Source organism: Oryza glaberrima, chromosome 9 (genome assembly GCF_000147395.1).
Source record: "Oryza glaberrima chromosome 9, OglaRS2, whole genome shotgun sequence".
Classification (NCBI taxonomy): Eukaryota; Viridiplantae; Streptophyta; class Magnoliopsida; order Poales; family Poaceae; genus Oryza; species Oryza glaberrima.
Window position 1 is genome coordinate 13,890,199 of NC_068334.1, and position 27,568 is coordinate 13,917,766.

The 27,568-nt window shown below is 42.3% G+C and overlaps 2 protein-coding genes across 7 annotated transcripts; one reads left to right on the top strand and one right to left on the bottom strand.

Annotated features, from left to right (window-relative positions):
* Positions 1-16,433: 16,433 nt before the first annotated feature.
* Positions 16,434-19,982, top strand: LOC127783958 (probable methyltransferase PMT2). Of its 2 annotated transcripts, none has more exons than XM_052311113.1 (7): positions 16,434-16,689; positions 17,174-17,826; positions 17,907-18,117; positions 18,265-18,559; positions 18,772-19,161; positions 19,241-19,318; positions 19,405-19,982. In XM_052311113.1, exons 2-7 carry the CDS (start codon positions 17,185-17,187, stop codon positions 19,628-19,630), a joined length of 1,842 nt encoding a protein of 613 aa, XP_052167073.1. In that variant the 5' UTR covers positions 16,434-16,689; positions 17,174-17,184; the 3' UTR covers positions 19,631-19,982. The 2 variants fall into 2 exon arrangements, with proteins under 2 accessions (XP_052167073.1, XP_052167074.1); XM_052311114.1 differs by lacking the exon at positions 16,434-16,689 and adding an exon at positions 16,704-16,857.
* Positions 19,983-20,083: 101 nt separating this feature from the next.
* Positions 20,084-27,264, bottom strand: LOC127783959 (ATP-dependent 6-phosphofructokinase 5, chloroplastic-like). 5 transcript variants are annotated; one of them, XM_052311117.1, is made up of 15 exons: positions 27,110-27,264; positions 25,741-25,864; positions 24,533-24,859; positions 24,355-24,427; positions 23,865-23,938; positions 23,545-23,656; positions 23,025-23,120; positions 22,842-22,943; positions 22,672-22,746; positions 22,042-22,182; positions 21,844-21,960; positions 21,653-21,757; positions 21,454-21,534; positions 20,570-20,698; positions 20,084-20,459 (listed from the first exon to the last, which is right to left on the bottom strand). In XM_052311117.1, exons 2-15 carry the CDS (start codon positions 25,803-25,805, stop codon positions 20,292-20,294), a joined length of 1,665 nt encoding a protein of 554 aa, XP_052167077.1. In that variant the 5' UTR covers positions 25,806-25,864; positions 27,110-27,264; the 3' UTR covers positions 20,084-20,291. The 5 variants fall into 5 exon arrangements, with proteins under 5 accessions (XP_052167077.1, XP_052167076.1, XP_052167078.1 ...); XM_052311116.1 differs by having other exon boundaries at positions 25,741-25,867; XM_052311118.1 differs by lacking the exon at positions 25,741-25,864 and having other exon boundaries at positions 27,110-27,260.
* Positions 27,265-27,568: the final 304 nt, after the last annotated feature.

The following is a 27,568-nucleotide window of genomic DNA, read 5'->3' on the forward strand; positions in this document are numbered from 1 at the left end:
GCGATACGATGATCAACCTCGTCAAGACCGCCACGCAACTTTATGCAATGCAAGGGCAATCCATCGGTCCAGGCGTCCAGCGCATGTACGCTAGTTACTACTACTACTACTACGCATGTACGCTGTTGTCCAGTCGGATGAGTAAAAAAACCCTTTGGTTTCCGGTCGTCGGAGGATGCCAAAGCGGCCTGGCCAACAGCCAGTCAGCCGGTAGTTAAGCTGGCTTCACCCAGCAATTAAACACAAAGATCACGCTAATTAAAATATGCTAATCGAGTCATTAATTAAACACAAAGATCCTCTGGTTCTATATTAATTGACGTTTTAGATAAGGTTGAGGTTAAACTTTTATAACTTTGATCATCAATAACTTTAAAAATATTTAGTTTAAAGAAACTAGAAAAACATATATAGATTTGTCTTTCAAAACATTATAATAAAAGTAAACATGCATTTATTTATTGTATATATTATAATAGAAAAATAAGATCAAAGGTATATTTTATAGAGCGTGTCATTATTCAAAACGTCAATTAAAATAAAACCGGAGTACTCCAGTTGTTTTAGTGTTCCAACCACACGTGTTCAGCTGAGTACTCCGTAGTCCGTACAGCCGACTGAGGAAAATCATTGGCATGTCGTTTTGTTTAATTAAAGATTCGGTATCAGGATCTCCTCTGTTTAATTAATCCAGCTGCTCTATCCGTTTTGAGGCTAATTGTTTAGTGTTCCAAACACACGTTCGTTTTTCGGTGCATGCTCCCAACGATCAACCCTAGAACATGGCATCGAGAATGTACGTACACTGCTATCACGACAATTACACACTACTATAAATTTTTAACAACGTTAGCCTTTTTTTTCAGGCGGATATAACCCTTGGAGCTAAATAGCCATCTAGAAAAATGTAAATCGGGGTGGAGCTCACCGTCCGCCTGTGAAAATTAATTTTTCCAGGCGGACCACTTAAGAGGCCCGACTACCAAAATACCTTTATTTTCGCAGGCCGGCCTCTTAAATGTTCTGCATGGAAAAATCATGCCTCCACAAAAGAAAATCAATCATCCTTATCCTCTCCTCTCCACCACTCATTTCCATCCCCCTCCTCTCTCTGCACATCTCTCTCACACACTTAACAAAAAAATCCTCCACCAGCTGCCCTTCTCCCCGCCTCTGCCGCCGGCTCCCTCCTCGACGACGACGACCGCGACACTGCCTCCACTTGCCGTCGGCTCCCCTCAGCCACGAGATGACGACCTTCACGGCGCCGTGAAGCGGCGCATCCACTAGCTCCCCTCCTCCCCGCCTCCACCGCCGGCTGCCCTCTTCCCCGCATCCGCCACCGGCTCCCTCCTCGACGACAACGCCACCTCCGCGAGCCGTGGGCTCCCCTCGGCCGCGATGACGACGACCTTCGCGGCATCGTGAAGCGACGGATCCACCGGCTCCCCTCCTCCCCACCTCCGCCGCCGGCTCCCTCCTTGCCACCGGCTTCCTCCTCCTCCTCGACGACGACGACGGCGCCAACAACAGGAAGACAACGAGGACGCGACGCCGCCGCCACCGGCTTCCTCCTCCTCGACGACGTGACGACGGCGCCACCGACTTCCTCCTCGATGACAACGCGACGACGGTGCCAAACCTGTGGGGACAGCAACGGACGGAGGAGGAGAGCCGTGGTCGGCCGGAGGGAGAGGTCGGGAGCGGCGGTGGGCGTCTTTTTTTTTATTCGCTGAAATGTGCTTTGCAGGCGGGTGAATCTACCACCTATGAAGATGTGATCCGCCTGTAAAAGTTGATTTTCGTAGGTGGGCCTCGGGCCCGCCTGTGAAAATTATCTATTTTCACAATTGTTTGCTTATATGCAGAACGCCGATCCGCCTGAAAAGATGGATTTGGCCCGCCTGCAAAAACCTTTTTTCTAGTAGTGACAATAAGAAACTGAGGACGGTATACACACGCATCACTAGCCTATCCAGACACAATATACTCTATTTGTTGATGTTTTGAACATAATTTCATATACCAAGGAGTGATTAGTTAGAGCAAGTATAATAGCAGACTATTAGTCAGCTGTAAAGATATTTTAATGAGATAAAAGATGAGAGAGAAGAGCAGCGGGCTACAGATCTATAGCCAGCTGCAGCACGAACTTCAAGATGCAATGTGTGTATGACAGGTGGGACCATATATTAGTAGTATAGTAGGCAACTATTGTATGAATTGGCTATTAGATTGACTATAGATGAATTGGAGTTAGTAGTGAGCTACATACTATTAAACTTGCTCTTAGGGTGTTTATTTCATGTTCTGTCCATATTAATTACGATGCGTCAACATCTATTAATGTGGTTTGCATGCATGCCCAGGGGTATACCATTCTAAATAAAGTGAGTGTGTGGAGGCCAAAGCGTCAAGCTTTTGAAGCCAAACAGCCCAACTCCAAAACGTCAACAAATTCATGACCGGATTAGAGCAAATTTAATAGTATAGCCAACTACTAGTTTCAACAAACACATAGAAGTACTCCAAAATTATAGTCTCGCTATATTTATAGAACAAGCTGGCAATTAGATTAGCTCAATTCAAATTTTCGTTCATGGTGCATTCAAAATTTTAGTTGATGGCGCGTCCAAAATTTTCGTTGATGTATTCCAAAATTTGGTTGATGGAGCATTCCTAAATTTGGTTGATGGCGCCTCCAAAATTTTTACGTGCATGCTTTCGCGGGGTTGTTCAGCGCCAAAATAGCAGGTAGTTCATGGGGAAGAATGCCAAGAGTTGCATGCATGCATGCAAAGGCCATTGCACACGGGAGGAGTGAAAGTGTCGCATGCGTCACACCGAGAAAATCAGTTAAGCCTCTTGGTATTGCCGATCGGTGCAGTAGCAGGTACAATAGCAGGCTATATACCAGCTATAAGCATATTTTAAAAAGATAAAGGAAAAAAGAAGAGCAGCGAGCTACAGATCTATAGCTAGCTGCAGCATGGACTCCAAAACATAATGTGTGTATGACAAGTAGGACCAGGTATTAATAGTATAGTAAGCAACTATTGTAGAAATTGGCTATTACATTGACTATAGATGATTTGGAGTTAGTAGTTGGCTATACTATTAAATTTGCTCTTAAGGAGCTTGGGGAGTAGTACTACTCTACCAGTAAAATAATAAGGGCTTCTTCGATAGGCAGAAATTAATATTATAGGATTTTCATAAGAAATGGGTCAATTCCTCTAAAATTCTCGTGAACGACCTCCAAATCGAATGCTCCCTCCGTCTCAAAATAAGCACGGCCATAAGTTTTCGTGTCTAATTTTAACCGTCTGTCTTGTTTGCAATTTTTTTTGAAAAAACTTAAAAAAACATAAGTCACACATAAATTACCATTCATGTTTTATAATCTAATAACAACAAGAATATTAATCATAAAAAATTTAAATAAGACAGACAATCAAAGTTAGACATGAAAACTCACGGTTGCACTTATTTTAGGACAGTGGGAGTGGATCAGTAGGCAGCAACTGTCCGGCTAGCTTCTGCATGCAAAGCCACAAGAGGAAAGGCCAAGACAACGATTTTTCGAAATTGTGCAAGTGTCGAAATCAGTGGTGGACCTAGGATAAAAGCATAGCTATATGGCGGAGACAAATGAATTGACTCGGAGCATTTCAATCTAATCCATGGAAAAACATAAAATTTGCCCACGTTGATATCACGAAATAAGCAAATATATACTAATCGAGTGATTTATGTCAACATATATTATGGGAATACAGACACACAAAATATAAACAAGTATAGTACATACAAGAAAATTTCTTTGGAAATGTACACATCACAGTTTGATACTATCCATAGAATATAAAACATTACTCCCTCTGTCCCCTGTATATAAGGGATTTTGGTTGGATGTGACATATTCTAGTACCTATGTTACCCCGATACGAGAATACGGATACGGATATGTGATACGGGGATACCGGGATACGACTATTTTCGAAAAACATGGATACGTGGATACGTCTATATATACATAATAAATTAAAAAGAAACAATGCACTCCTCAAAGAAAATGGGAGAATTGATTGCCAATAATTGAAAGATAACTAATAGAGCAATACACAGATACATTAAAAGCTTAGAATTGTATAGCTTTGACCAGACCAACAGTACTGCAGTAGCACTGGATCTTCAAAAAGTCACTTATAGCTTTGTAGTATTACTTTACGGTGTCCAATATCACAAAACTGATGTCGTCCTTCCCCGGCCCCAACAAATCGAGATCCAGGATGCCCTGAACCATCAATACACGATACTTACCTCACTTGAATGAAGCAATCCCTAACCGCGAGCAGAGGTGTGTGCTGCGCGCGCTAAGCTAGGGGGGTGCGGCATGCGGCGGCGGCGGCTCCACGGGGCATGGCGACGATGCGGCGCCGCGGCGGCGTGCGGCAGCAGTAGTAGGCCCGCATTGCAGAGCGGCGGCTCTACCTTTGCCTCGCTCTAGAACGACGACGCCGTTGGGTAGGAAAAGATGGACGCGGCGAGGATTGGTATCCCGTGAGAAGTTAGGATTAGATCGTACCTTGTATCCATGCGTACCAGGGGAGTATCCCTAATTATTTCATTTTTCTGAAAATCAGGAAAATAGAGGATACGTACGGCATACGTATCGGAGCGTATCTGATACGTATCCGTATCTGATATGGATACGCTCCTCCCTAGCCGTTTCAGGGTATCCTAGCCTAGTACAATAAATCTACACATACTTCTTGTCCAGATTCGTCATACTAGAATATGTCATATCCAATCAAAATCTCTTATATTTAGAGAGTAGTAAGAACATTGCAAATGAACAAACACCGTGTTTAGTTACAAACTTTTTTTTTCAGACTTCCAACTTTTTCATTACATCAAAACTTTCCTACACACATAAACTTTCAACTTTTTCGTTACATCGTTCCAATTTTAACTAAATTTCTAATTTTAGCGTAAACAGAACGCACTCAAAGTAGATGGATTAGTAGTTTAGTACTCGGTAGTTGATAAAAACCACCTGCATGGTTCGGCAAGCTGGCTGCTACTGCTGCTCCTCTTCTAGCTGTAGATCGAGGCAGAGCCGCAGTGGTAGCGTGCAGCCTGCACCTGCAGCCGCCCACGATTTGCTCCAGCCCGCGTCGCTTGTGCCACCAGCTCACCGGTTGCCACCAACGCCAAGCGCCCAAGCAGCAGCCCTACTGCCCTAGCACGCTAGTGGCCATGGGGAGTTGGGGAGATCGAGGAACAAGTTAATTGGAAAAATTAATAAGGGCAGTCCCAACTTTTTTACCTAAGATGGTTTTTATGTCATTAACTATATTGTTAGGATTTTTAACTTATTTCATACTATATTAATTAAGAGAGAGTGAAGAGAAGAAGAAACTGGGTCTCATGCAAGATCCAGCTTTAACACGAGAACCTATGCACTAGACACTATCTAGTTTTACATTAGGAGATAATAGTGTCTTCATAATAAATGAAGAATAAATATGATTGGTAGAGAAGAGAGATGATGTATTTATTAATGGCCCACTTTAAGAAATTATGGGTTGTGGAGTGTAGTTTCTATTTTGATGTCTTATTGACATGGCATCATAGACACTGCTTATAGATATTATGGGTTGGGACTGTCCTAATTGAGCTGTTGGCCAACCGGCCAGGCACCAGTGCACGAAGACCATCAAGGAAGAGCTAGCTGTTTATCTTTGGGTGTGTCTAGTTTGAAATTAGAATAATGTGATGGAAAAGTTAGAAGTTTATGTGTGTAGGAAAGTTTTGATGTGATGGAAACCCTCTATTAAGAGAATTCGTTTCATTTTTTGTTCCACCAAAAATGTTTCACCTAGTGTACTTATAATGTTTCACTTTACATGGATCAAATGTTGTAGTGACTTGAAACATTCTTTTGCTATTTGTTGAAATATTGTTTTTATATAAGGTGAAACAACGCTCGATTTAAACGATTGAAATATTTTCGATCTACCTAGTGAAATAATTCCTATATAGTTGATGGAACATCATGCAACATTTAAAAATAATTTGATAATAAGCTTAAAAAAATTTCATCGGAATATATCTATGTGTGGTCTTGTTTTAAAGATTTAATTACAACGAATTTAATGGTATAATCGAATCATGATTTGGATAAATAATTTAAGAGAAAAAATAGTTTAAAATAGTTTTGTATTCATGAATGTTTGATGATGTCGGACGGCTGATTCATGCGTGTGGATCGGATGGCTCAAAGATGCATCAGATTTTTCTTCTCACGCCGAAGCACTCTCCGTGGAGAGTTGGACCACACTTGGGAGGTGTTTGGGAGAGAGGGACTAAACTTTAGGGCCCCTTTGAATCGCAGGGTAGAAAAACGGAGGAATAGGAAAAACACAGGATTCTGACAGGAATTGAAGTGTAAAATAGAGGATTGCAAAACACAGAAAAAACACAGGAATGGTCGTCTGATTGAAGTGCAGGAAAAACGCAGGAATCGGATGAGAGAGATAGACTCAAAGGAAATTTTCCAAGAGGTTGGAGCTCTTGCTAAATTTCCTCTAAAATCCACATGCAATGTGCCATTCCATAGGAATTTCATAGGATTTGGAAAACTTCAATCCTTTGAATCAAAGGGCCAAATAGAAAAATTTTTATAGGATTTGAATCCTATAAAATTCCTACATAAATCATTTGATTCAAAGGGGCCCTTAGTCCTTCTCTCCCAAACAACCCCTTGCAGTTTGAAGAATCCATTCCATACATCCCACCACCGTACGGTGCAGGCCAGTTTGTACATTCCATCCATCTCACCAGTGCTGCCGGTGCAGCTGTGGCGCTGTGCCCACCCGGCCACACGCCAAACATCACATCACCACGGACGGAGATGAAAAATGGGAAATTCCAGACCGACCGACACAAGTGAAAAAAAATGGTACTCTTAAAAGATGATTTTTAATGTTTTTAATGAAGTCATCCATACTAGTAGACGAAAACGAAAATTGACACTTTAAAAAAATAAACGAAAACGATTTTAATGTTATACCAACCGTTGTCATATTTTACTGTATTCTTATAGAAATTATTATCATTTTATATATAGTAAATACCATATTTCTAAATACCCAATATCTATCGTGCATATCTCTATTTGGTCCGTAGTTTAGAGAGCCATTTTTAGATAATAGAATATAATATGACGGTCTTTATTTAATAAGAGATACAGCCAACAAAGTATTACTTCAAAAAAGAGTATAGTTCAAAACAAGTAGAACACGCCGAACAGGAAAAAGAAGGACCCAAACCAAGATAAGAAGAACACATTTATTTTAACCTATTTGTAAAGTTTCAACCATAATTAGCAAAATATTGTATAACCGTGGTCTCCAACTTGCGACATGCAACTTTGAGAAACTCTCCATCTTCATCACACCTTTGTAGTTGTGCCTAAAGCCGGAGCCAGTGGGTTGCCCTGAAAATTACCTGCATATAAGAAATTGATGGTGTTTTATCAAAAACCATATCATTTCTACTCAACCATAGAACCCAACAAATGACAAAAGTTCCAATAAGTATCAGGTTACTTTTTTTCTTATAAAAAAACTCCAAAACCACCTATAAAAAATATGAGATATACCAGTAGGAAGGTTAAAACCAAAAGAGAACTGAAGTGCTCTCCATATGAACTTGGCATAATGACAATCCATAAAGAGATGTTGAATAGATTCATTCTTCATACGAAAACAAAACCACAAGCTGCCATTCCAATTTTGCCTCGCCAAGTTATCCTTGGTTAACATAACCCCTTTAAACAAGTACCACATAAAGATTTTAATCTTAAGCGGTATCTTAAACTTCCAAATACACTTATTTCTCTCAATATAGCCATTATTAATTAAAGCTAGGTACATTGACCTTATTGAGAACCCACCATTCTGATGATAATTCCACCTAAAGCTAGCTGAAGAAATATTCAACTGGATATGTACAATAGAAGCACACAATTCATGCCGATGAATAAGATTCTGCCTAACTAAGGCTCTTCTGAAAGAAACATTAAGCAAAACAGATCCCATGACAGTGGCAATAGAAGACGATTTCCTTCGGATAATAGCATATAAAGATGGATATTTGTTTCCCATCCTTCACTATCCAAAAACCTATATTTAAAAAAGTAATATTGACTTTCATAAGTTCAGACAAAATGGGAGTTAGCTTGTTTCTTGTCAACTTGGGTTAAAGACTTTAGATTTCCTTCGCCTCCCCTCGATCAAATCACTAACTTGAATGTTTGGCTAAAAGAGAGACAATTTATATTTTATCTACAGTGAGCTTTGAATTTTGTTGGGTACTTCTATCACATCACGTATTCACATCTTATTAAATTTTCGAACGCCCAAATCCCATATACTCTTCATATTATGATCCCTGCTATACTACTCAAGCCGGCGGTTTTGCTGTGTTACGAACTTACGATTGGTTAGGTAGGCCTATGTTTTGCTGACACGTGTACAAAGACACGCTTGCAAGGAAGAAAAAACGGTGCTAGCTGCGTGGGCGCGAGACGGCCATAGGGTGCACGCCTGTACTAAGAGCAAGCATAACAGCTATAAACTTACTACAAGCTTATGTGGAGGAGAGATGTAAAAAAAAGTTAAGGGTGTTAGCTCTTATGTAAGAGCTAGCTTAACACAAGCTCCAAGATAAATACAATTAATGTATAAGTGAGAGACAGAGGGAAGAGAAGAAAATTGTACCCAACCTTATAGCTAATCTATTATATGTGTTGGCTTTAAGATTGGCTAATATTAGTAAGTGACCTCTATTATTATCCTTGCTCTGGGCTTGTTTGGTATAGCTCCAACTCCTAAATATAACTTTAGGAGTTAAGTCTGGAGTGGAGTTGTGGAACTGCCTAAACCCAGCTCCACAACTCTAATACATTTTGTGAGAGAGCTCCACCTAACTCCACTCCGAGTTTTGGTGGAGCTGAAACTATTTGACTGAGCTCTAGCTCCAGGAGGGGTGGAGCTGGAGCTGTGCCAAACAGGCCCAAGTGAGAGAGCTCCACCCAACTCCACTTTCAGTTTTAGTGGAGCTGAAACTGTTTGGCTGAGCTCCAGCTCTAGAAGGGTGGAGTTGGAGCTGGAGCTGTGCCAAACAGTCCCTAAGTACCCACGAGCTTTGGGCCTGGCCTGCTTGAACATGGGCACGGATGGAAGTAAAGTAAAAAAACAGAAAATATAAATACATTTAAAAAAGCACTAGAAAGGAAAAAAAACCTTAAGGCAAAGATATGCTTTTTTTTAAAGAGAGAAGACGAAAGGTAAAAAAAAGTACAAGGAGGAAAAACACAACCAAAAATCGGATTTTTAGACCCTTTTTTTTTTCAATACAGCGGATTCACTACAATAGATTGAAATCTTAGGTCACATCGATAATTTAGGCAAAGTAATTTAATCCTGTTAATGCCCTATGTTTCTAGAAATTGAAAAATAAATAATTAGCAAAATCAAATGTTAAAATGGAGAATAACAGGTGGTATAATGTTGGAGAGACTATGAGTGCAATAATTAACTTCACAGTTCTAAACCCCGATACAAACAAATATTGCATGGGAGTATATATATACTTAATTAAAAAATTGTAAAGCTTCCGGAAATTCCTCTCCGTCTTTTTCGATTTTTTTTTTGGGATCACATGCTTCGTTTAATTTTTTGTCCGGTTTTTTCACGTTGCCTTTTACCATATCTCGTCCGATATGTTGCACGCGCGCGGAGTGGCGGCGGGATGTTGCATGCTGCATGCGCGCCGAGCACGCCTCCCGCCGCCGCTGGGCCAAACCGTCCAAACCCTAGCGAAGCTACCACGTCGATATGTTTATTTTCTACTTGATTGCAAAAATCGATTCCTCACTCTTCCCTTATTATTTTCCTCTCGAATTCGGCTATAATTCGCTCCGATCTTAGGATAAATGGAAAGAGGAGATCACGTGCATCAAAAGCCCTCAACCAAGATCCGTTGTGGCAATTGAAAGCGGTGCTCAAGGCAGTGCGAACACTGAGGAGCCCGCTACGTACGTGACTGCAAGATCCGTAGCACAAGCTCCGCTAGCCTCCAACTTTGCCTCGACCTCGTTCCAGATTCGCAGCCCGAGCTTGAGTGGTAGCACATGCATCGGTGGGCTCCTAGACTTAAGTACCACGCTCGCACTGCCCATCCCTCGCCGATAGCCTTCTCCCCTCCGTCTCCCATCTCTATATTCCACCCTCACCACCACCCTAAAGTCCTAAACCGGCGTCGGCTGTCATGTCGAGCTTCGATGTTGCCCGTCTCATGCATCGTTCTGGTGCACCAGCCTAGGGGCGGGTCCAGGATTTAGATGTTGGGAATTCGAAATAGGTAGAGAAAAAAAACCGTTTTACACCCAAAAGATCAATAATTGGCTTGTATAATATAGCACACTAGTAATTGTATAATATAGATAGTAGCATATAGGAAAAAATATATAGAATTCATCATAAGTCCAAATTCTTTAATATATAGAAGTAATAATTGTTCGACGTATGAAAATGGCAACATATAAAACATGTAAAAGGATAGAAAAAATGGAAAATTGTTAAGAAATTTTACAATCTAGAACTTTTCGATGCTTGATATCTTAAAGATAAATGATGATGTCCTCATTCTTAATTTGCAAGACGAAATCGCTTTCAATAAAGGTAACTAAACAGTCATTCAAAGTACTGTTGCTCCATCTTACTTCTTGTTTAGTTCATTGAAGAAAAGACCCTCTCTAAATTCTGCAAATTCCTATCAATTGCAACTTATAGCCTCATACTGTCATACATATAAACATAACAATACAAAAATTAAACATTATGGTTCTAAGTTATCTAAATTCCTAATATTTACTGTTTTACAATGGTTCCCCTTTCTTATGCTAGGAGAGCTATTCACATTAATGTTTGTCTTTCCTCGATCCCTTCTTATGCCATGGGGTTTTATCAACTGCCTGAAGGGATTTATCAGAAATTTGACTCTATTAGAGAAAAATATTATTGGGCTAGCAATAAGCAGGGGAGAAAATACCACATTGTGAGATGGATTGACCTAGCCTTCTCAAAAGAGTTTGGTGGCATTGGTCTAATTGAAACTAGAACTCTTAACACAGCTTTGCTTGCCAAGTGGATCATGAAAATTGAATCAGACGATAAGAGTTTTTGTATTGAGTTGTTAAGAAAAAAGTACTTGCATGGAAAGGGGATTTTCCAATGCAACTCTGATAAGGGGTCCCAATTTTGGAAAGGGCTTCTTAACATAAGGAGATGGATGCAACTAGGTTCAGAATGGCTCTTGGGGGATGGCAGCCATATCTGGTTTTGGTATGATATTTGGCATGGTACTTGCCCTCTCAAAACCATCTTCCCTAAGATCTTTGAGATTTGTAATCAACAAAACATAACAGTTTCTGAGGTTCCTACAGAAGGAGCTGATTACCTGATCCTACCGTAGTGAGAGATCAAGATCTGGAGTTGGATAGTTTAAGCTTTTCAGTTTTTTGTTGGTTCCTGTTATGTCCTGCTTTTAGCCCTGTTCGTCCTTTTGACTGAAACTGAGAGGTTTTAGATGCTAGTGGGGTGGTCAGTTTCAATTAGTTGTAATCACCTTTGGTGTCGCCTGATGCTTCCCTGTAAAAGGAAAAAGTCCACTTGGACTCCCTTCAATGTCGGCCGAATCTAATTCATGACCATAAACCGTAAAACCGGGTATGATGACTCTCTGAACTATTGAAACCAGTGCAATTTGACTCCCTGAGCGGTATTGGAGGGCGGTTTTGCTGACGTGGCGCTGACGTGGCGATGTTGACCTAGTCTTCGTCTCACGTGGCGCTTACGTGGCATTCAAATTAAAAAATATATAAGTGGGACCCATCTGTCATTCACACACAAAAATATATTGTGGGACCCACTGACACGTGGGGCCCACATGTCATCCTCTCTTCTCTACCTTCTTCATCCTCCCCCTCTCTTTCTCTTCGCGAGCGTGGGACAAGGGCTAGCGGCGACGGCGGCGGGAGGGCGGGAGGGCGAGGGCTGGAACAGGGGCTAGATCGGCGGCGGCGGCGGCGGACGAGGGCCGGAGCGGCGGTGGCCGGCGCTGGCAAGTACTCTCGACTGAGCCGCCGGGAGTCGCCCTCGCTGCCCCTCCTCTCTCCCAAACGGGTCGTCGACATCCTCCCCTGCCCACGGCACCGTTGCCGCCCCGCCTCGTCGGTCCAGATGCCACAGCTTCCAAGGCCCCTCCCCGCGGTGTCGTTGCCCGCCGCCAGCGGCGGGCGGGAGGGCGGTAGCGACACCATCTCGCTCCGGCCCCGTCCACCGCCACCGCCACCGCCAACTCGACCCCTATCTGTCGCCACCGCCAACGCCGATCTGGCCCCTGCTCCCGTGAGGACAAATGGGGGAGAAAGAGATGAGGGAGAGAGAGGGAGGGGGAAGATCTGGCCCCGCCGCCGACCACTCCCTCGGCCGGCGTAGCCGCCGCCCTAGTGTCGCCTGCTGCCGCCGCCACTTGTCCGGCTCCCGCCCCTGCAGACTGGTGAAGGGAAGAGATAGAGAGAGAGGATGACATGTGGGCCTCACATGTCAGTGGGTCCCACAATATATTTTGTGTGAATGACAGATGGGTCCCACATATATTTTTTTTAATTCGAATGCCACGCAAGTGCCACGTGAGACGAAGACTAGGTCAACATCGCCACGTCAGCGCCACATCAGCAAAACCGCCTTCCAAAACCGCTCAGGGAGTCAAATTGCACTGGTTTCAATAGTTTAGGGAGTCATCATACCTGGTTTTGCGGTTGAAGGTCACGAATTAGATTCGGCCGATATTTGAGGGAGTCAAAGTGAACTTTTTCCCCCTTGTAAAATGGGCAACCCCCATGTCAAGACTCCGCCGTGTGCCCGTGTATGGCTTTCAAAAAAACCGGGCCGTAAGGCCTTCTCTCTAAAAAAAAAAAAAACTGTCAATACATACATACACTTAACACTCTGAAAATTAAACAAACTCGGAAAGTTGAATCCTTCAGAGCAACCTAGCTAAGAAAGTGTGTGAATAGTAGAACTATTGAACTACTGAAGAACAAATCAGTGAAATAGGACCTACGTCAGCGCCACGTAGGTTTTTTCCGACTTTGAATGTCACGTCAACACCACGTAGGCGTTACGTCAGCCAAAACCACCATTGAAACTGTCTTGGGATTTTTACTGTTTGGGGAGTTGAGGGGCACACCATGTATAATATTGCGGTTCATGGATGAATTTTAGACTCGACGATAAATTGAGAGACCTGAAATAAACTTATTCGGTCTTTTTTGGTTTTTTCGGAATTTCCGCTCGAGCAGGCCGTCAGCCAGGGAGGGAGCCCGCGCGAGCATTGGTCCCAGTCGTGGCGTCTTGGAGGCCCGTGAGGCCGTGACTCCGTGAGATAGTCGCTCTCATCGACTGGGCAGTGGCTAGCTCGGACCACTGGCCATGAATGTCTCATTTTTTTCCGTAAAACTGGGAGACACTAAAACACACACCAAAATCTCATGTCACATGCATACTTCACTGAAGGACCATTGGCGCAAAATAATATACTTCTCCTAGTAAACCTTTTACCACTACCAAATTTGGTGGTACATAATGTAAAATAGTGCGGACAAAATTTAGTAGCAAACCAAAAATTCATTTGATAGTATTGAAGTTGCCAACATTTTAGTAGGACCGGAATTAGCTTTTAATCCCAAAAAAGTGCATGAGCATTTAGATGTCATTTAGCAGGTACTAAGTATTAAGTTTAAGAAGATATTATATTTCAATCATCTAACTGATCAAATTTTGAGTTTAGAGCGCGTTCTTTCTTAGGATGAATTTAGCTGATTAACTGCACGCACAACAAAAAAAATGTGATTAGTATTTGATTTAATTGAGTATTATTAGAAAATTTTAAAAATAATTTATTTTGTTTTAAATATAATTTTTATATAAAAAATTTTCACACAAAACGTACCATTTAGCAGTGTAAAAAAAGTACTACTAGAAAATGAAGAATAACAAAACTTAAATAGCACTTTAGAAGTGGCCCTTAAATTGCTCGGATTTCCCTTGTATAAGCACTTGATGGCCGAAAAATATTTGGATTTATACTATGGCCGAGTTTAGATCTAAAGTTTTTTTTCAAACTTCTAACTTTTTCATCACATCAAAACTTTCCTACACACATAAACTTTCAACTTTTCCATCACATCATTCCAATTTCAAACAAACTTTCAACTTTAACGTGAACTAAACATATCCTGCTATCTTATAAATATTGTACGGGTATTGTGAGGGAGTAGTAGGTGAGATGGCATTGTGGTTTCTCACCCGTGTCCTGTCATGGTGGTAGACCAGATTTTTGACTTGGGCTGACGGCCTGACACACACACTGGCATCGTGCATCCCACCATCCTTGGACCCAACACGACCCTCATCTCAATTCTTCCCCCGCACACGGTGGCACGGTCCACAGTCCACACACACGGTCATCAGCCGGACCGACGCTGCGGCGACAACGGTGGATGTGGATCCATCCATCAAGTCCTCGCGCATTCAAACGTCCCACGCCCACGCGCGCCGTGCAGTCGTCGTGCGCCACCCATGCGGCACGGCCAAACCCACTGCACTCCACTCGCGACGCCATGTGACCTCTCATTACTGCTGCTGCCTGCGGCAGTGCGACTTCACCCCACGTACCTACGCCGGTTTTCCTCTCATCGGGTTCGGGCCTCGATGAGACGCGCGCGCGGAACGGAGGGCGTACGCTACGGGTAGAAAGAGAGACGACAGATGTATATCCTCCGCGGAATTGTTGGTACGGACGCCGGATCGTTGTCCCCTTCTCCTCCTTGGTAAACAAAAAACAGAATATCTGCGCTTTCGGGTGCCGGGGCTCTACCGGTTTTTAGTACGTCTCGGCCAAACCCGACCCACGTCACTACGAATGCTCTGTTACGTTCCTTGGCGTTTTGGTTAGATTGAGGGCATGTTCACTTTGATGTCAAAAAAAAATCTTACTAAATTTTAGCAAGACAACTATGCTAAAATTTTGGTAGGATTTCTTATATAGTTACTAAAATTTAGCAGCAAACTAAATGTAGCCACTTTTTTTTTGGCAACTTTACCAAAATTTTGTAAGGTTGAAAATGGTATCAAAGTGAACAGGCCCTAAGTTTTGGTTTAGATTTTTTAGCGGGCACGGGATACTAGAAGAGTTATTACCAATTTACCGTATTGTTGTTTGACTATTAATTATTATTATAAAATTAAAAATGGATTTAGCTAAATTATTTTACAATTCTGTATCGATTTTTTTTCTTTACAAAACATACTTTTCGCAGTTCGAGAAGCTTACTAACACGAAACGAGGAAATAGCCTAGCCAAGAAGTTGTTTAAGAGGTGTTTGGTTCTGGCCACACTTTTGACAACCACATACATATGTTTAGTTTACCACCACAAATAACTTGCCATACTTTTCAATAGTATGTTTCTGTATGTCATAGACTTAACTTTATTATCAACTTTACATACTTTTGTGACTAGAAATTTGCTCGCCACAATTTTGTGGCTGTCACAACTTACGTAACCTTAGTCATGACAAAAAATATGGTCGGTAGTCAAACGTACTCTTAGAACGATAAGACGTCCTAAATAACGAAAATATAAACTATAAATTGATTACTTGTACTATGAGAAACATTTTTAGGCATGTTAAATTTGTGATCCAAAATTAACTTTACTAAAATGTTGACATATTTTCGACAGCAAGGTGTTTGTGATGATTTCGTCAATCTCCAAGATTTGCCGACCCAGTTTTCAAATATGCTCATAGGGGTAGGGTTTGCGTCGTGCGTTCATAAGAATGAGTGTGCGTGTGTTGTGAGTGTCTACGTTATACTATATTATTCTTAAAACAAAGTTGTAGTGCTTTTTTGCGAGAACTTTCGAAAGTCCCAAATCCTGCTAGGATAGCAATGATAAGAGTATTTTTGGTTCATTACTTTACCGAAATTTGATAATACTAAAATTAAATTTTACCAAAGTTTAAAATGGCAACCAATTGCTATTTACATTTATACATTGTACTTATACCATAATTGTATTTGAAAGATTTTTGAGGGAAATTTCTGTCGGATGTTGGATAGGTAGTCCCATTAAACAAGCCCGTTGGATCTTTTACCGCATTCCCAGATCCACGAACCCGGAAGGAAGCTATCCCAGATCTAGTATTCCGAAAGCGACCACCGAATTTGTTTTCCCTTTAAAACCCCCCAATGAATTTCCTAATCCCCCTTTTCGCTTTATTTATTCTCTTCCAACCAACAAAATACTCGGCGAAATATTTTCCGCGGCGCCGCGCGTACTGTTCGTCCGTCGTCGGTGGAGTGGAGGCTGCCGAACTGTAAAGCTCGCGGGTTGGGCGAATCTCCACTCCTCACTCGCCCCCCACTGAAATCGCCAAAAACCCAACTGAAAAACCCCCCCACCGGAATCCTCACGCACACACCTCGCCGCGGAAGCTGTGGCGTCCGCGTAGGAGCAGCTGTTTCTTTTTTGGATCCAATCCAATCGGTGAGAGCAATTCTCTCTCTCTCTCTTGCTTGCTTATAGCGTCCTGGTTAAAAGGATGGGGGGGTTCTTGATGTTCTTTGGCAAGATCCGGTGAGGCCGCTGCTTTGCTTCTGTGAGGCATTCGTGGTGGCATTTTCTGTCCGGGCTTTGGGTTGATCTGTTTCGCTGGTGAGAAGCGCTTTTAACTTTGCCTTAGGATTTTGCTGGGAGAGCTTTTCTTCTGCTTGATTCTTTGCTGCCAGCAGTTAAATCCAAATCTTTCTTTCTTTTGCTGCGTTATATAGATAGAGTATATAGTATGCTGGTAAATATGGCAGTTCATGCTCAAAGTTTTCCCCATTGTCCACTTTGGGGTCAGCTACTAGGTCTAGATCGCCTTGGATTTAGCTGAATTGTTTGTATAGATTTGCATTGCATTCACCCTCATGGTTAGTAAAAAGAGTGAAAAGAAAAAAACTGATTTCTTGACTGTACAATTCCTCAGGGTAAGCAGCCATGGCTGTGAAGGCGAGTTCTGCAGATAACAGGACCAGAAGCACCGTGTCACTATGCATAGTGATTGGCATGTGCTGCTTCTTCTACATCCTTGGGGCATGGCAGAAGAGCGGATTTGGAAAGGGGGACAGCATTGCGCTGGAGATCACGAAGCGAACGGACTGCACAATCTTGCCTAACCTTAGCTTCGACACGCACCTCGCTAAGCAGGCAAGGCCTCGCGATCTCGTTTCGCCAGCGAAGAAGTTTAAGCCGTGCCCAGATCGCTACACGGATTATACCCCTTGCCAAGATCAGAACAGAGCGATGAAGTTCCCTCGGGAGAATATGAATTACAGGGAGCGGCATTGCCCACCGCAGAAAGAGAAGCTGCACTGCCTGATACCGCCACCTAAGGGATATGTTGCTCCATTCCCATGGCCGAAAAGTCGGGACTATGTTCCTTTCGCGAATTGTCCCTATAAGAGCTTGACAGTCGAGAAAGCGATCCAGAATTGGGTTCAGTTCGAAGGCAACGTCTTCAGATTCCCTGGTGGAGGAACACAATTCCCTCAAGGAGCTGATAAGTACATCGATCAACTTGCATCGGTTGTTCCAATCGCCAATGGAACTGTCAGGACTGCATTGGACACTGGCTGTGGGGTAAGGGCTTATTGTTACTTTGAACCTTTTTTTAAGTAGCAGGGTCTAGATCATGTCTGAAGGTGCTGGAACTATTTCAGGTGGCTAGTTGGGGAGCTTACTTATTAAAGAGAAATGTCTTGGCGATGTCATTTGCGCCAAGAGATTCACACGAGGCACAAGTGCAGTTTGCTCTGGAGAGGGGTGTCCCAGCTGTTATCGGTGTTCTTGGGACGATAAAACTCCCTTACCCATCAAGAGCCTTTGACATGGCCCATTGTTCCAGGTGTTTGATTCCATGGGGAGCAAATGGTGAGTCTGTAACTATGTATAGCATTTCAGTCTCTCGTATTCTGCATCAAAGCTAAATTTTTCTGGAGAAATCCATTTACAATGTTGCTTATGTAACATTCTCATGCAGTTCTTTTCGGAAGTCATAATTATTTTTTCATTTTGCAGGTGGAATATACATGATGGAAGTTGATAGGGTTCTAAGACCTGGTGGATACTGGGTGCTTTCAGGGCCTCCGATTAATTGGAAAGTGAACTACAAGGGTTGGCAGCGTACAAAGAAAGATCTTGAGGCGGAGCAGAATAAAATAGAGGAAATTGCTGACCTTCTTTGTTGGGAAAAAGTCAAAGAGATTGGTGAGATGGCAATATGGAGGAAAAGATTAAACACTGAGTCTTGTCCCTCTAGGCAAGATGAATCAAGTGTGCAGATGTGTGACTCAACAAATGCAGATGATGTCTGGTATGTCTTTTTTGTGATTTTGTTAAACAACCTTTAGAACAGAATTGCTAATATTTGCTGAAGATCCTTCAACTGGATACCGAGGGTGGTTTATGATAGTATAACATTTGTAGAATTACGTCCACTAATAGATTACAAACATACTGATCTGGTTCAAACATTGTATAATCTCTTTGTCATCCTATTTTTTTTTCTTACCACTGTAATACTAGGTACAAGAAGATGAAGCCTTGTGTGACACCTATTCCTGATGTAAATGATCCAAGTGAAGTTGCTGGAGGCGCAATCAAGCCCTTCCCAAGCAGGCTCAATGCAGTTCCTCCAAGGATTGCTAATGGCCTGATTCCAGGTGTTTCATCTCAGGCCTACCAGAAAGACAACAAAATGTGGAAGAAGCATGTCAAGGCTTATAGCAGTGTGAACAAGTACCTCCTCACTGGAAGATACAGAAACATTATGGACATGAATGCAGGTTTTGGAGGATTTGCTGCCGCCATTGAGTCCCCAAAATCTTGGGTGATGAATGTCGTGCCTACGATTTCAAAGATGTCAACTCTAGGGGCTATTTACGAGCGAGGATTGATTGGCATATACCACGACTGGTATGTCTTTTATTTGCTTGCATTGCACATCCTTTCAATATGAGCGTGAAATTAACCATTTGTGACAACTATATGCCAGGTGCGAAGCTTTCTCTACTTACCCAAGAACGTATGATCTTATCCACGCTAGTGGCCTTTTCACCCTGTACAAAAACAAGTAAGATCCTCAAGCTTTATGACATCTGTTTGACGGCTCGAATTACCTACGATGACTCATTTTCTCTGGTTAAAAACCGACATCAGGTGCAACATGGAAGACATCCTACTGGAGATGGACCGCGTCCTGAGGCCAGAAGGCGCCGTCATAATGAGGGACGATGTCGATATCCTGACGAAGGTGAACAGGCTCGCCCTCGGCATGAAATGGAACACGAGGCTGGTCGATCACGAGGACGGCCCCATGGTGCGTGAGAAGGTGCTGTATGCTGTGAAGCAGTACTGGGTAGGTGGAAACCAGACTGCAGCATGAAGCAGGCGTAAATCCTAACACAAAAGATGGAAGAACTCTGCAATCCATCCTGAACTGACTTCCAGGAAAGGTAAGATAGGGGAGTCATTTAGTGAGAGGCCAGGTGATCTTGTCGGAGTGGCGATGAAGAAGCAACCCGGGCTTTTCTTGGTTGCTCTGATGATCGGCAGGCGTATATTGTTGTAACAATTTTGTAATTTCATTTGTCACTCTCTAGTGTTAACTGGTTACGATGCTTAATTCAAGGTTTGCTTGTCAGTTGTCACGGTGATTTCTTGGTTTCGCGTCTTCTGTAAGCCGCTATGTAATCAGTTTGCCTACAGAAGAGAAGAGAACGTCCAGGTTAAGAGTAGTCTGCTTATAGTAGCATTGTTGCAGCAGCCAGCAAGATAGATGAAAGATTTTGCTTCAGAATTAATAAAACGTCTCATAGGTGAAATCACGCAGCCGATCTCGAAGAAAAAGGAATCTTTTCAGCATTGCGATACACAAAAATATTGGTGCTGAAAATAAACTACCAGAGTTACTTGTCATCGCGTTACAACATTATTTATTGATCACCTTTGTGGTAACATGAGCTGCTACTAGTCTCATGATTAGCAAAAATAATGCTAAATTAACTCCAATAAAAGAAGTGAGGTAAATGCCAAATAGTACAAGGTCAGTGGAAGTCCGGTTGGCCAGTGGAAGTGAGGCAGCGGTGCCACATCCTGCTGTTGGGGTTCACGCGCTTTGGTTTTGTGATGACTTCTGTGATCGGGAGGAAAGCGTAGTGCGTGTTGCAAATACCAGATGTGATACCACTGAACCCGGCAAAGGCTCCATGAACCTACAGAAAACCATTCGATTTTCAAACACTCAAAATTCAAAAGATCGATAAATGACATTCATACATCTGTGAAGGATATAGAAGGACAAACAGGAAAAACGCGAACTCACAGCATTTTGTCCAAGTACAGTGCACAAGATAGCATCAGATGCATTCGCACGACAGGCCCGGACCATATATGTCGGATCAATGTATTTTACATCAGCTGGAACACCGATGTCCTTGAAATGACTCTTAATCTGGAGTTCGATATCAGTGTCATTTATTCAGAAATACTAAGTAAGCTCACAAAAGAACATCATAAAGAATAGAGCAATAGCAATGTAGGAGCAGAATACAGAGGAAACTTTGTACCCAAGACAGTATTTAACGATTAAGCTCACAGCACTAGCATAGTAGTGTACACGAAATGAATGTAGATAAATCCACAAAAGAAAGAAAGGGGGAAATTGGCACATCGCTCTGCCAGTTAAAAATAGGTGACTTTTGTTATGTGCCTTCAAACCAACAAAATTTTGCAGTTAGTGAGTGCTTGGTTGGTTGGTCCAGCAGGAATTTGTAACAGATGAAATAGCGGATATTGTTCATAGGGTTTAATTAAATATTATTATATAATATAAATCTAACCCATAGCTTGTAAAAAGTAATCTAAGCAATGTTGATGAAGAAAGTTATTGGAGAAATAATATTTTTGGAAGCATGGCATGAATAATTTGCTCGATAATCCATAATCTGGTTTTAGCTAACCAAATGACTGGTTACCAGATGATTTCAAACACTTATGTTCTTCGCCAATTTCAAGATATGCCAGCCCAGTCTTCCGAAGGTGCTCATAGGGCTAAGGTGTGCATGTGCGTTAATAGGGGTGAGTGTACGCGCGTTGTGAGCGCCTGCGTTTGTATTGTGTTTCTAAAAATAATAATAATAATAATAATAATAGAAGATGCTAAATGCAAAATCTGTTTGCCCGAGGGGGTTTAAGATGAAAACATACCTTCTGTTGCATGTGGACACCAAAGTCACTAAGTATTACATTTCCTGATGCATCAGTTGCATTTGATTTTTGCAGTAAATCCTGCAAGAACAAATCCAAGAATCTAATCAAATTTCCATCCATTTAATTCAATGAGTTGTATGAGTATTTGTAGCACTCATCTGTGCAAAACCCTAAGACACCACGCACTGCCTATTACCTGCCCTGCACCTTCAGCAACACAAACCACGCAAAATCCCTTTTTTTCCAGTAAATGTTCAAGGTGTCGCATGACACCATGTTCTCCATCTAGTGTAAAAGATACCTGCATTCAGATAGTACGCTTCTGTCAGTAGATGGGAAGCCAAAAAAAAGGGAAAAAAAAGCTCTGTCAGCATAGTGTTTACACACCTCGGGTATTAGGCAGACATCAATCTGTCCACTGGAAAGAGAAGCTTGCATGGCAATGAACCCACTACTTCTTCCCATTAATTTGACCAACCCAATTCCATGATATGCACTTCGTGCCTGAAAACCGAAGGAAGAATCCTCTTCATTGAAGTTTCCATGCTAAAAAAACATGCTAAGAGGTGAGAAATGCCACTGCACCTCTATGTAGGCAGAATTGATGGCACGCTGAGCTTCTTCTACAGCCGTGTCAAAACCAAAAGTCTTATCCATGAATAGTATATCATTATCAATTGTCTTTGGAACTGCTACAACTGACACTTTCAGTTTTCTCTTACGACACTGCAAACCAGAAAAACACATGAGCATAAACTAGCATGAACAATCATATTGCATGAAACATAAAGGTGTGTTTTGAGTCCAGAAGATCTTTTGGACGAGAGATATTTAATCTGACCTTCCTAGTTCTTAGACAAAATAATGCACAAGATGCAAGTTTTTTAGTTCTGGTAAATGTTTATCATAAAAAATTACATTAATTGGATATTTGGGACCAAGAACTCTTTATTAGAGAATAGATAATATTATGTCTTTAGCTCCCTCGGTACCTGCATTTTTAGTGCCAAATTGGGGGTGGGGGTTTATAATTCCGGTACACCCTATCCAGGTGTACAGTCAGGTTAAATATGGGTCTAACTAGGTTTTACTCAGAATTGCCCCTTTACTCAAAGTGGTGAATGAATCCAAAGAGGCGCGAAGTTTTCTATTACTATAAGTGCCTGGACGCATAAATAACAAATAACAAATAAGATGCAATGTAGAAATATCAACCTCCTCATGGATAGCATTAGCTCCCGCATGACTACCGTTTCCACCAATTACAAAAAGCATATCAATTCTTCTGGCCTACAAGCATAAGTTGATCAGGTTAAACAATACCAGCTACAAAAGCAGCAAGCCAGCAAGACTAACATCAAAGGCTTTCATTTCAGATCACTTACTTGTATACTATCGACGATCTCACTAGTTTTAGCTCCTCCACGAGACACACCTAGGAAACTTCCACCAGAAAGATTTATGTTTTCCACCACTTTACGTGAAAGCTGAAGGTTGTCATCAAATTGTAACTCCACAATTGAATCAAGCACCCTAGAGCATCTGAGGATATGGAAAAGCATACTTACAGGCATTTCTTTTAAGCCTTTCTCAAAAAATCCACGATAACCAAACTGAATTCCAACAATGTTCTTAACCCCATAGATCTCCAATGTAAATACTATCTGAAAATATAGGAAAGCTTGGTTATTCAACAGGCAAAATGATGGCCAGAATTTACTGAATATCTGTCAACATTAAATAAAAGCATGTAATGAACTCCACCTGCAAAGGTCTTCGAAGCAGGGAGTTCTGCTTCGGGATAATGAAATATCCTAAAGTATAGCTTTGAAGTTATAATGTTATATAAGGTTTATTCAGAAGTTAGCTGCCACCAGCACCAAAGAATGTCCACAAGATTGATACATAAGCATTACAATAAGATCCAATAGATTATAATCTGCCTCTGCGTTTTGTGGCATCTGATTAAATATTCATTAAATAACTCATACATGTTCCTTCTCAACAAATGAATGCCATGATATTTTTAGAGTTTCAACACAACAGCGCAGTTTTGAAGACACAAGATGGCTTGAACAACCATATTACCTGTCTAATGACATCATTTAAACCAGGGCAGAGGCCTCCACAGGTAACAATAGCAGCTTTTACTTCTGCAGGCTCATAGTATATCTCCTTACGAGGCCCTGCACGATGAATCCTATTGAAAGAAATTATGATTGCCCTACCCTTTGTGGCTTTGTCCATTCTTAAATATAAAAACGTTTGAAATATGAGAACGTAAACATTATCAAGTGTTTATTTACTGGTCATACTCATATAAGCTAACGTTTCACCAAGCATCTTAGGGAAAACAACTTTCATAATAAAAAAGCGCAAATTAACTAATGTGCTGCATCAGAACATACCAATGTTCAACCCAACTGCAGTCAGGATCTACGCACTCAGCTCCAGCAGAAGTAGGGGAGGCATACTTTATCACCTGAAGAAACAAAATATGTTAAGTGCAAAATTTAGCTACAAAAAGAAGATTGTTTACTTGAATATTTACAGTTCTACTGAAGCATCTACTGATATGTGTTTGTATTATTGGTTCTATCTATAGTAATGTTCTGCGGTATGAAGCCTAGAAATTAACAGGAACAATTAATCCACCATGAAGCCAGCATATTGAATTCCAATATGTTGCCTTCAAGATTATCTGGTTATGCCTGCCAAGAAGTGATCAGGTGGCCAAATGAATAGCTAAAAGTTGGAGCAATGGTACAATGTACTGCCGCCTCCCTCCAAATAGGTAATTTATACAATAATTTGCACAAAGGTCTTGAGAGTGATTTTTTTACGTATGCATTTACAAATACTGAAAAATACTTTACATTATATGTGCTCAGCATTGACCTTCAGAAGTGCACGATCATCCTTATTTACATAGCCATTCCACTTATCTGCTGATAAACTACCACCATCAGTCCTGTCATAGTAACAGATACTCTTTTTAAAATGAGGAACCTGTTACGGTTTCATCTCTTCAGAATAAGAACAAGTTCAAGAAGTATAGAGGTGAGCACGGATAAACCTGTTTTTCTTCAGAGAGAATGTAGTTAGCCTTGGCTTCAAATCATATATATCTGTAATATGCGGCAAACTGAAACGCCTATTCCAGTCTTCTTGGTACTTTTCCTTCCAAGAAGGATCACTGAAATCTAAGTCTGATTTCCCAGAAACAGCTCTTACAGACAGTACCATAGGACTTCTCTTTCTTCCATTCAAGTGAGTGGAACCCAAACCATATTGACACCGGTACCTGGTTGAATGCAACCAGTGTTGCTGGGATGTAGAAGAGTGTGTGCTTGCTTTTAAAGCAATGTCCATCCCAGAAAAGGTCATATGTGGACCCACTAATCTGCATATAAATTCGGATAAGCTGAATGATTCATCGCTATTTTGCAAAGCAATAAGGATCTTAAGAATTTCAAGAGTGGTAGAAAAGAGAGAGCTTGAAGAATCGACTAAAAACAAATCAAGAACGTCACTATGGTTTTTCACGTAGCTCAGTAACTGCAAGTGCTGATATCTTCAGATGCATTAGGCAGTTAGATGATGAAACAACAATAATGGAGTGAATGAACAACGCGGAAATGATCACTAATCCAGTTATTACTGGCTACAACAGAGAGAATGTAAATCCACCATTACGTTACCGGGCAAAAAAGGAAATGGCTAAACACATTTATCTGACTGTATTACACGAACTCCGTATATACTTCCAGTCCCTAAAACTTGAAGAGTCTCTAGACCTACAGAAACAACTGATCAACTGCCATCGATGTGGCAAACTGGCAAAGGGATCCACCTGCAATTCCAGACATCAGAACATGCAAAGCACATAGAGGACTCGGAAGCAAAACTGATGCAAGGAGTCGCATTCAAGCACACACGTTCAGCTAATTAGCTAACGTGGCAGAAGGGCAAACAAGATATACAAACCACGCTGGATTTGGATACTGACATCAATGGAGGCACATCACACTTCCTCCAAATCGCCTCGATCCTCCATCGCTAGCATTTCCACTCTGAACCAACGCAACAACGAACCAAAACCCCAAACTGAACTCCAAAACCAACACCCCCTCATCCCCATCCCCCGATCAACCTGGTGCAGCAGGGCGCTGCTGAAACCAGACCGCTCACACGAGGATCGCCCAATCCAGCGCCGGAGCCGGAGCCAGGGGAGATGGCGCTCCACCCACCGGTTTCCCCTGAGACGACGACCGAGCAACTTACGAGGCAATGCTGCCAGATCTCCGGCGGGGGAGGGGCACGTGCCAGAGGGGTGGAACTGAAACCATATTGACATTGGTACTTGGTTGAATGCAACCAGTGTTGCTGGAAGTAGAAGAGTTTGTGCCTGCTTTAAAAGCAATGTCCATCTCAGATACGGCCATATAAAAATTACAGCGGACCCACTAATTTGCATATAAATTCAAATAGGCCGAATGATTCATTACTACTTTAGCAAAGCAAAAAGGACCTTAAGAACTTGAAGAGAGATGGAAACACTGGAGCTTGCAGAATCGACTAAAAATAAATCAAGAGTGTCGCTATGGTTGTTCACTAGCCCAATAATTGCATGTGCTGATATCTTCAGGTGTGTTCGGCAGTTAGATGATGAAACAACAAAAAACATAGTGAATGAACAATGCGTCAATGATCACTAATCCAGTTGTTACTGCCTACAACTGAGAGAATGTAAATCCACCATTACCGGGAAAAAAAGGAAATGGCTGGCCCTCTTTGTTTAGGCTTATAAGCCAAAAAATCTAAGCCTAAACAAACTAGCAGCTTTTTCGTTTAGCTTTTTTTAAGCCATAAGCCACTCTAACACTATTAAGCTAAAAACTACGTTGGAGAAGGTTTTTTTTGGCTTATTTGAGGTAGAGGTATGATTCCACCATTAAACTTAGGACATTAAATCCACCGGCTTATAAATCATATAAGCCAATAAGCTGACTTAAAAGCTTAAGCCTAAACAAAGGGACCTACATCTGCCTGACTTGTATTACACGAGGAACTTGCAAGAGTCTCTACACCTACAGAACAACTGACCAACTGCCATCAATGTGGCAATGAGATCCAGCTGCAATTCCAGAGATCAGAACATGCAAGCAAGCTCATAGAGGACTCGGAAGCAAAACTGATGCAGGGAGTCGCATTCAAGCACACACGTTCAACTAAGCAGCTAACGCGGCAGAAGGGCAAACCAGACACACAAACCACGGAGGCAAATCACACTTCCTCCAAATCGCCTCAGATCCTCCATCGGTAGCATTTCCACTCTGCACCAATCAACCAAAGGCACCAACGAACCAAAAACCCCAAACCAACACCCCTCATCCCCATCCCCCGATCAACCCGGCGCAGCAGGAGCGCTGCTGAACCCAAACCGCTCACACGAGGATCGCCCTTATCCGGCGCCGGAGCCGGGGGAGATGGCGCTCCACCCACCCACCCACCCACCGGTTCCCCCCGACACGACGACCGAGCAGCCTACGAGGCAATGCGCGCCAGATCTTCGGGCGAGCCAAGCCGGGGATCCCGGAGGAGGAGCACGTGCCAGAGGGGTGGCAAACGGAGCCGGCGACGAGCATCTCACCTGGAGCTTGCGCCGGCGAGACGCGGCGGCGGATCGCGGCGGGGCTCCGAGCTTTGGGGAGAGAGAGACGCAAGTCGCGACGGCGCTTCGCTTCGTTGACGAGACGACGAACGAGCGCGGCGGAGAAACAGAGGAAAGCGGAGGAGGTGGAGGTGGGGCCCAGCCGTGAATCCAGGTGGCGGGAGTGGGTCCACCAACCAGGGGGGGTTGGTTTGTCGGTCACATGAGGGGCGGGAGAGAAAGAAAGAATGGGCCGTTTCTCAAGTTGAGTTGGGTCCAAGCAAAACTCATTGGCAAATTGGCGCAGGTAATTTTGTTTTTTTTTTCCATTTTGAGATGAGGTTATCTCATTTTCTTCCGTGTTGTGTGTTGACGACTTGACGCGCGTAGGCTACAGATGAAAACTTGTGGAGTTTGGTTGAATGAATCTCCTTGTTCCAGTTTACAGCTTTCATGTAT

Bases quoted from the DNA above. Each gene is read 5' to 3' on its own strand.
- LOC127783958 (XM_052311113.1), top strand. From the start codon at position 17,185: ATGGCTGTGAAGGCGAGTTCTGCAGATAACAGGACCAGAAGCACCGTG. The intron at 17,827-17,906 runs GTAAGGGCTTAT...GAACTATTTCAG, and splicing joins CATTGGACACTGGCTGTGGG to GTGGCTAGTTGGGGAGCTTA. The intron at 18,118-18,264 runs GTGAGTCTGTAA...TTCATTTTGCAG, and splicing joins GATTCCATGGGGAGCAAATG to GTGGAATATACATGATGGAA.
- LOC127783959 (XM_052311117.1), bottom strand. From the start codon at position 25,805: ATGGTTTCAGTTCCACCCCTCTGGCACGTGCCCCTCCCCCGCCGGAGA. The intron at 24,428-24,532 runs GTTTATCCGTGC...TTACTATGACAG, and splicing joins TTCTCTCTGAAGAAAAACAG to GACTGATGGTGGTAGTTTAT. The intron at 23,121-23,544 runs GTAATATGGTTG...CTATATTTTCAG, and splicing joins TAAATGATGTCATTAGACAG to ATAGTATTTACATTGGAGAT.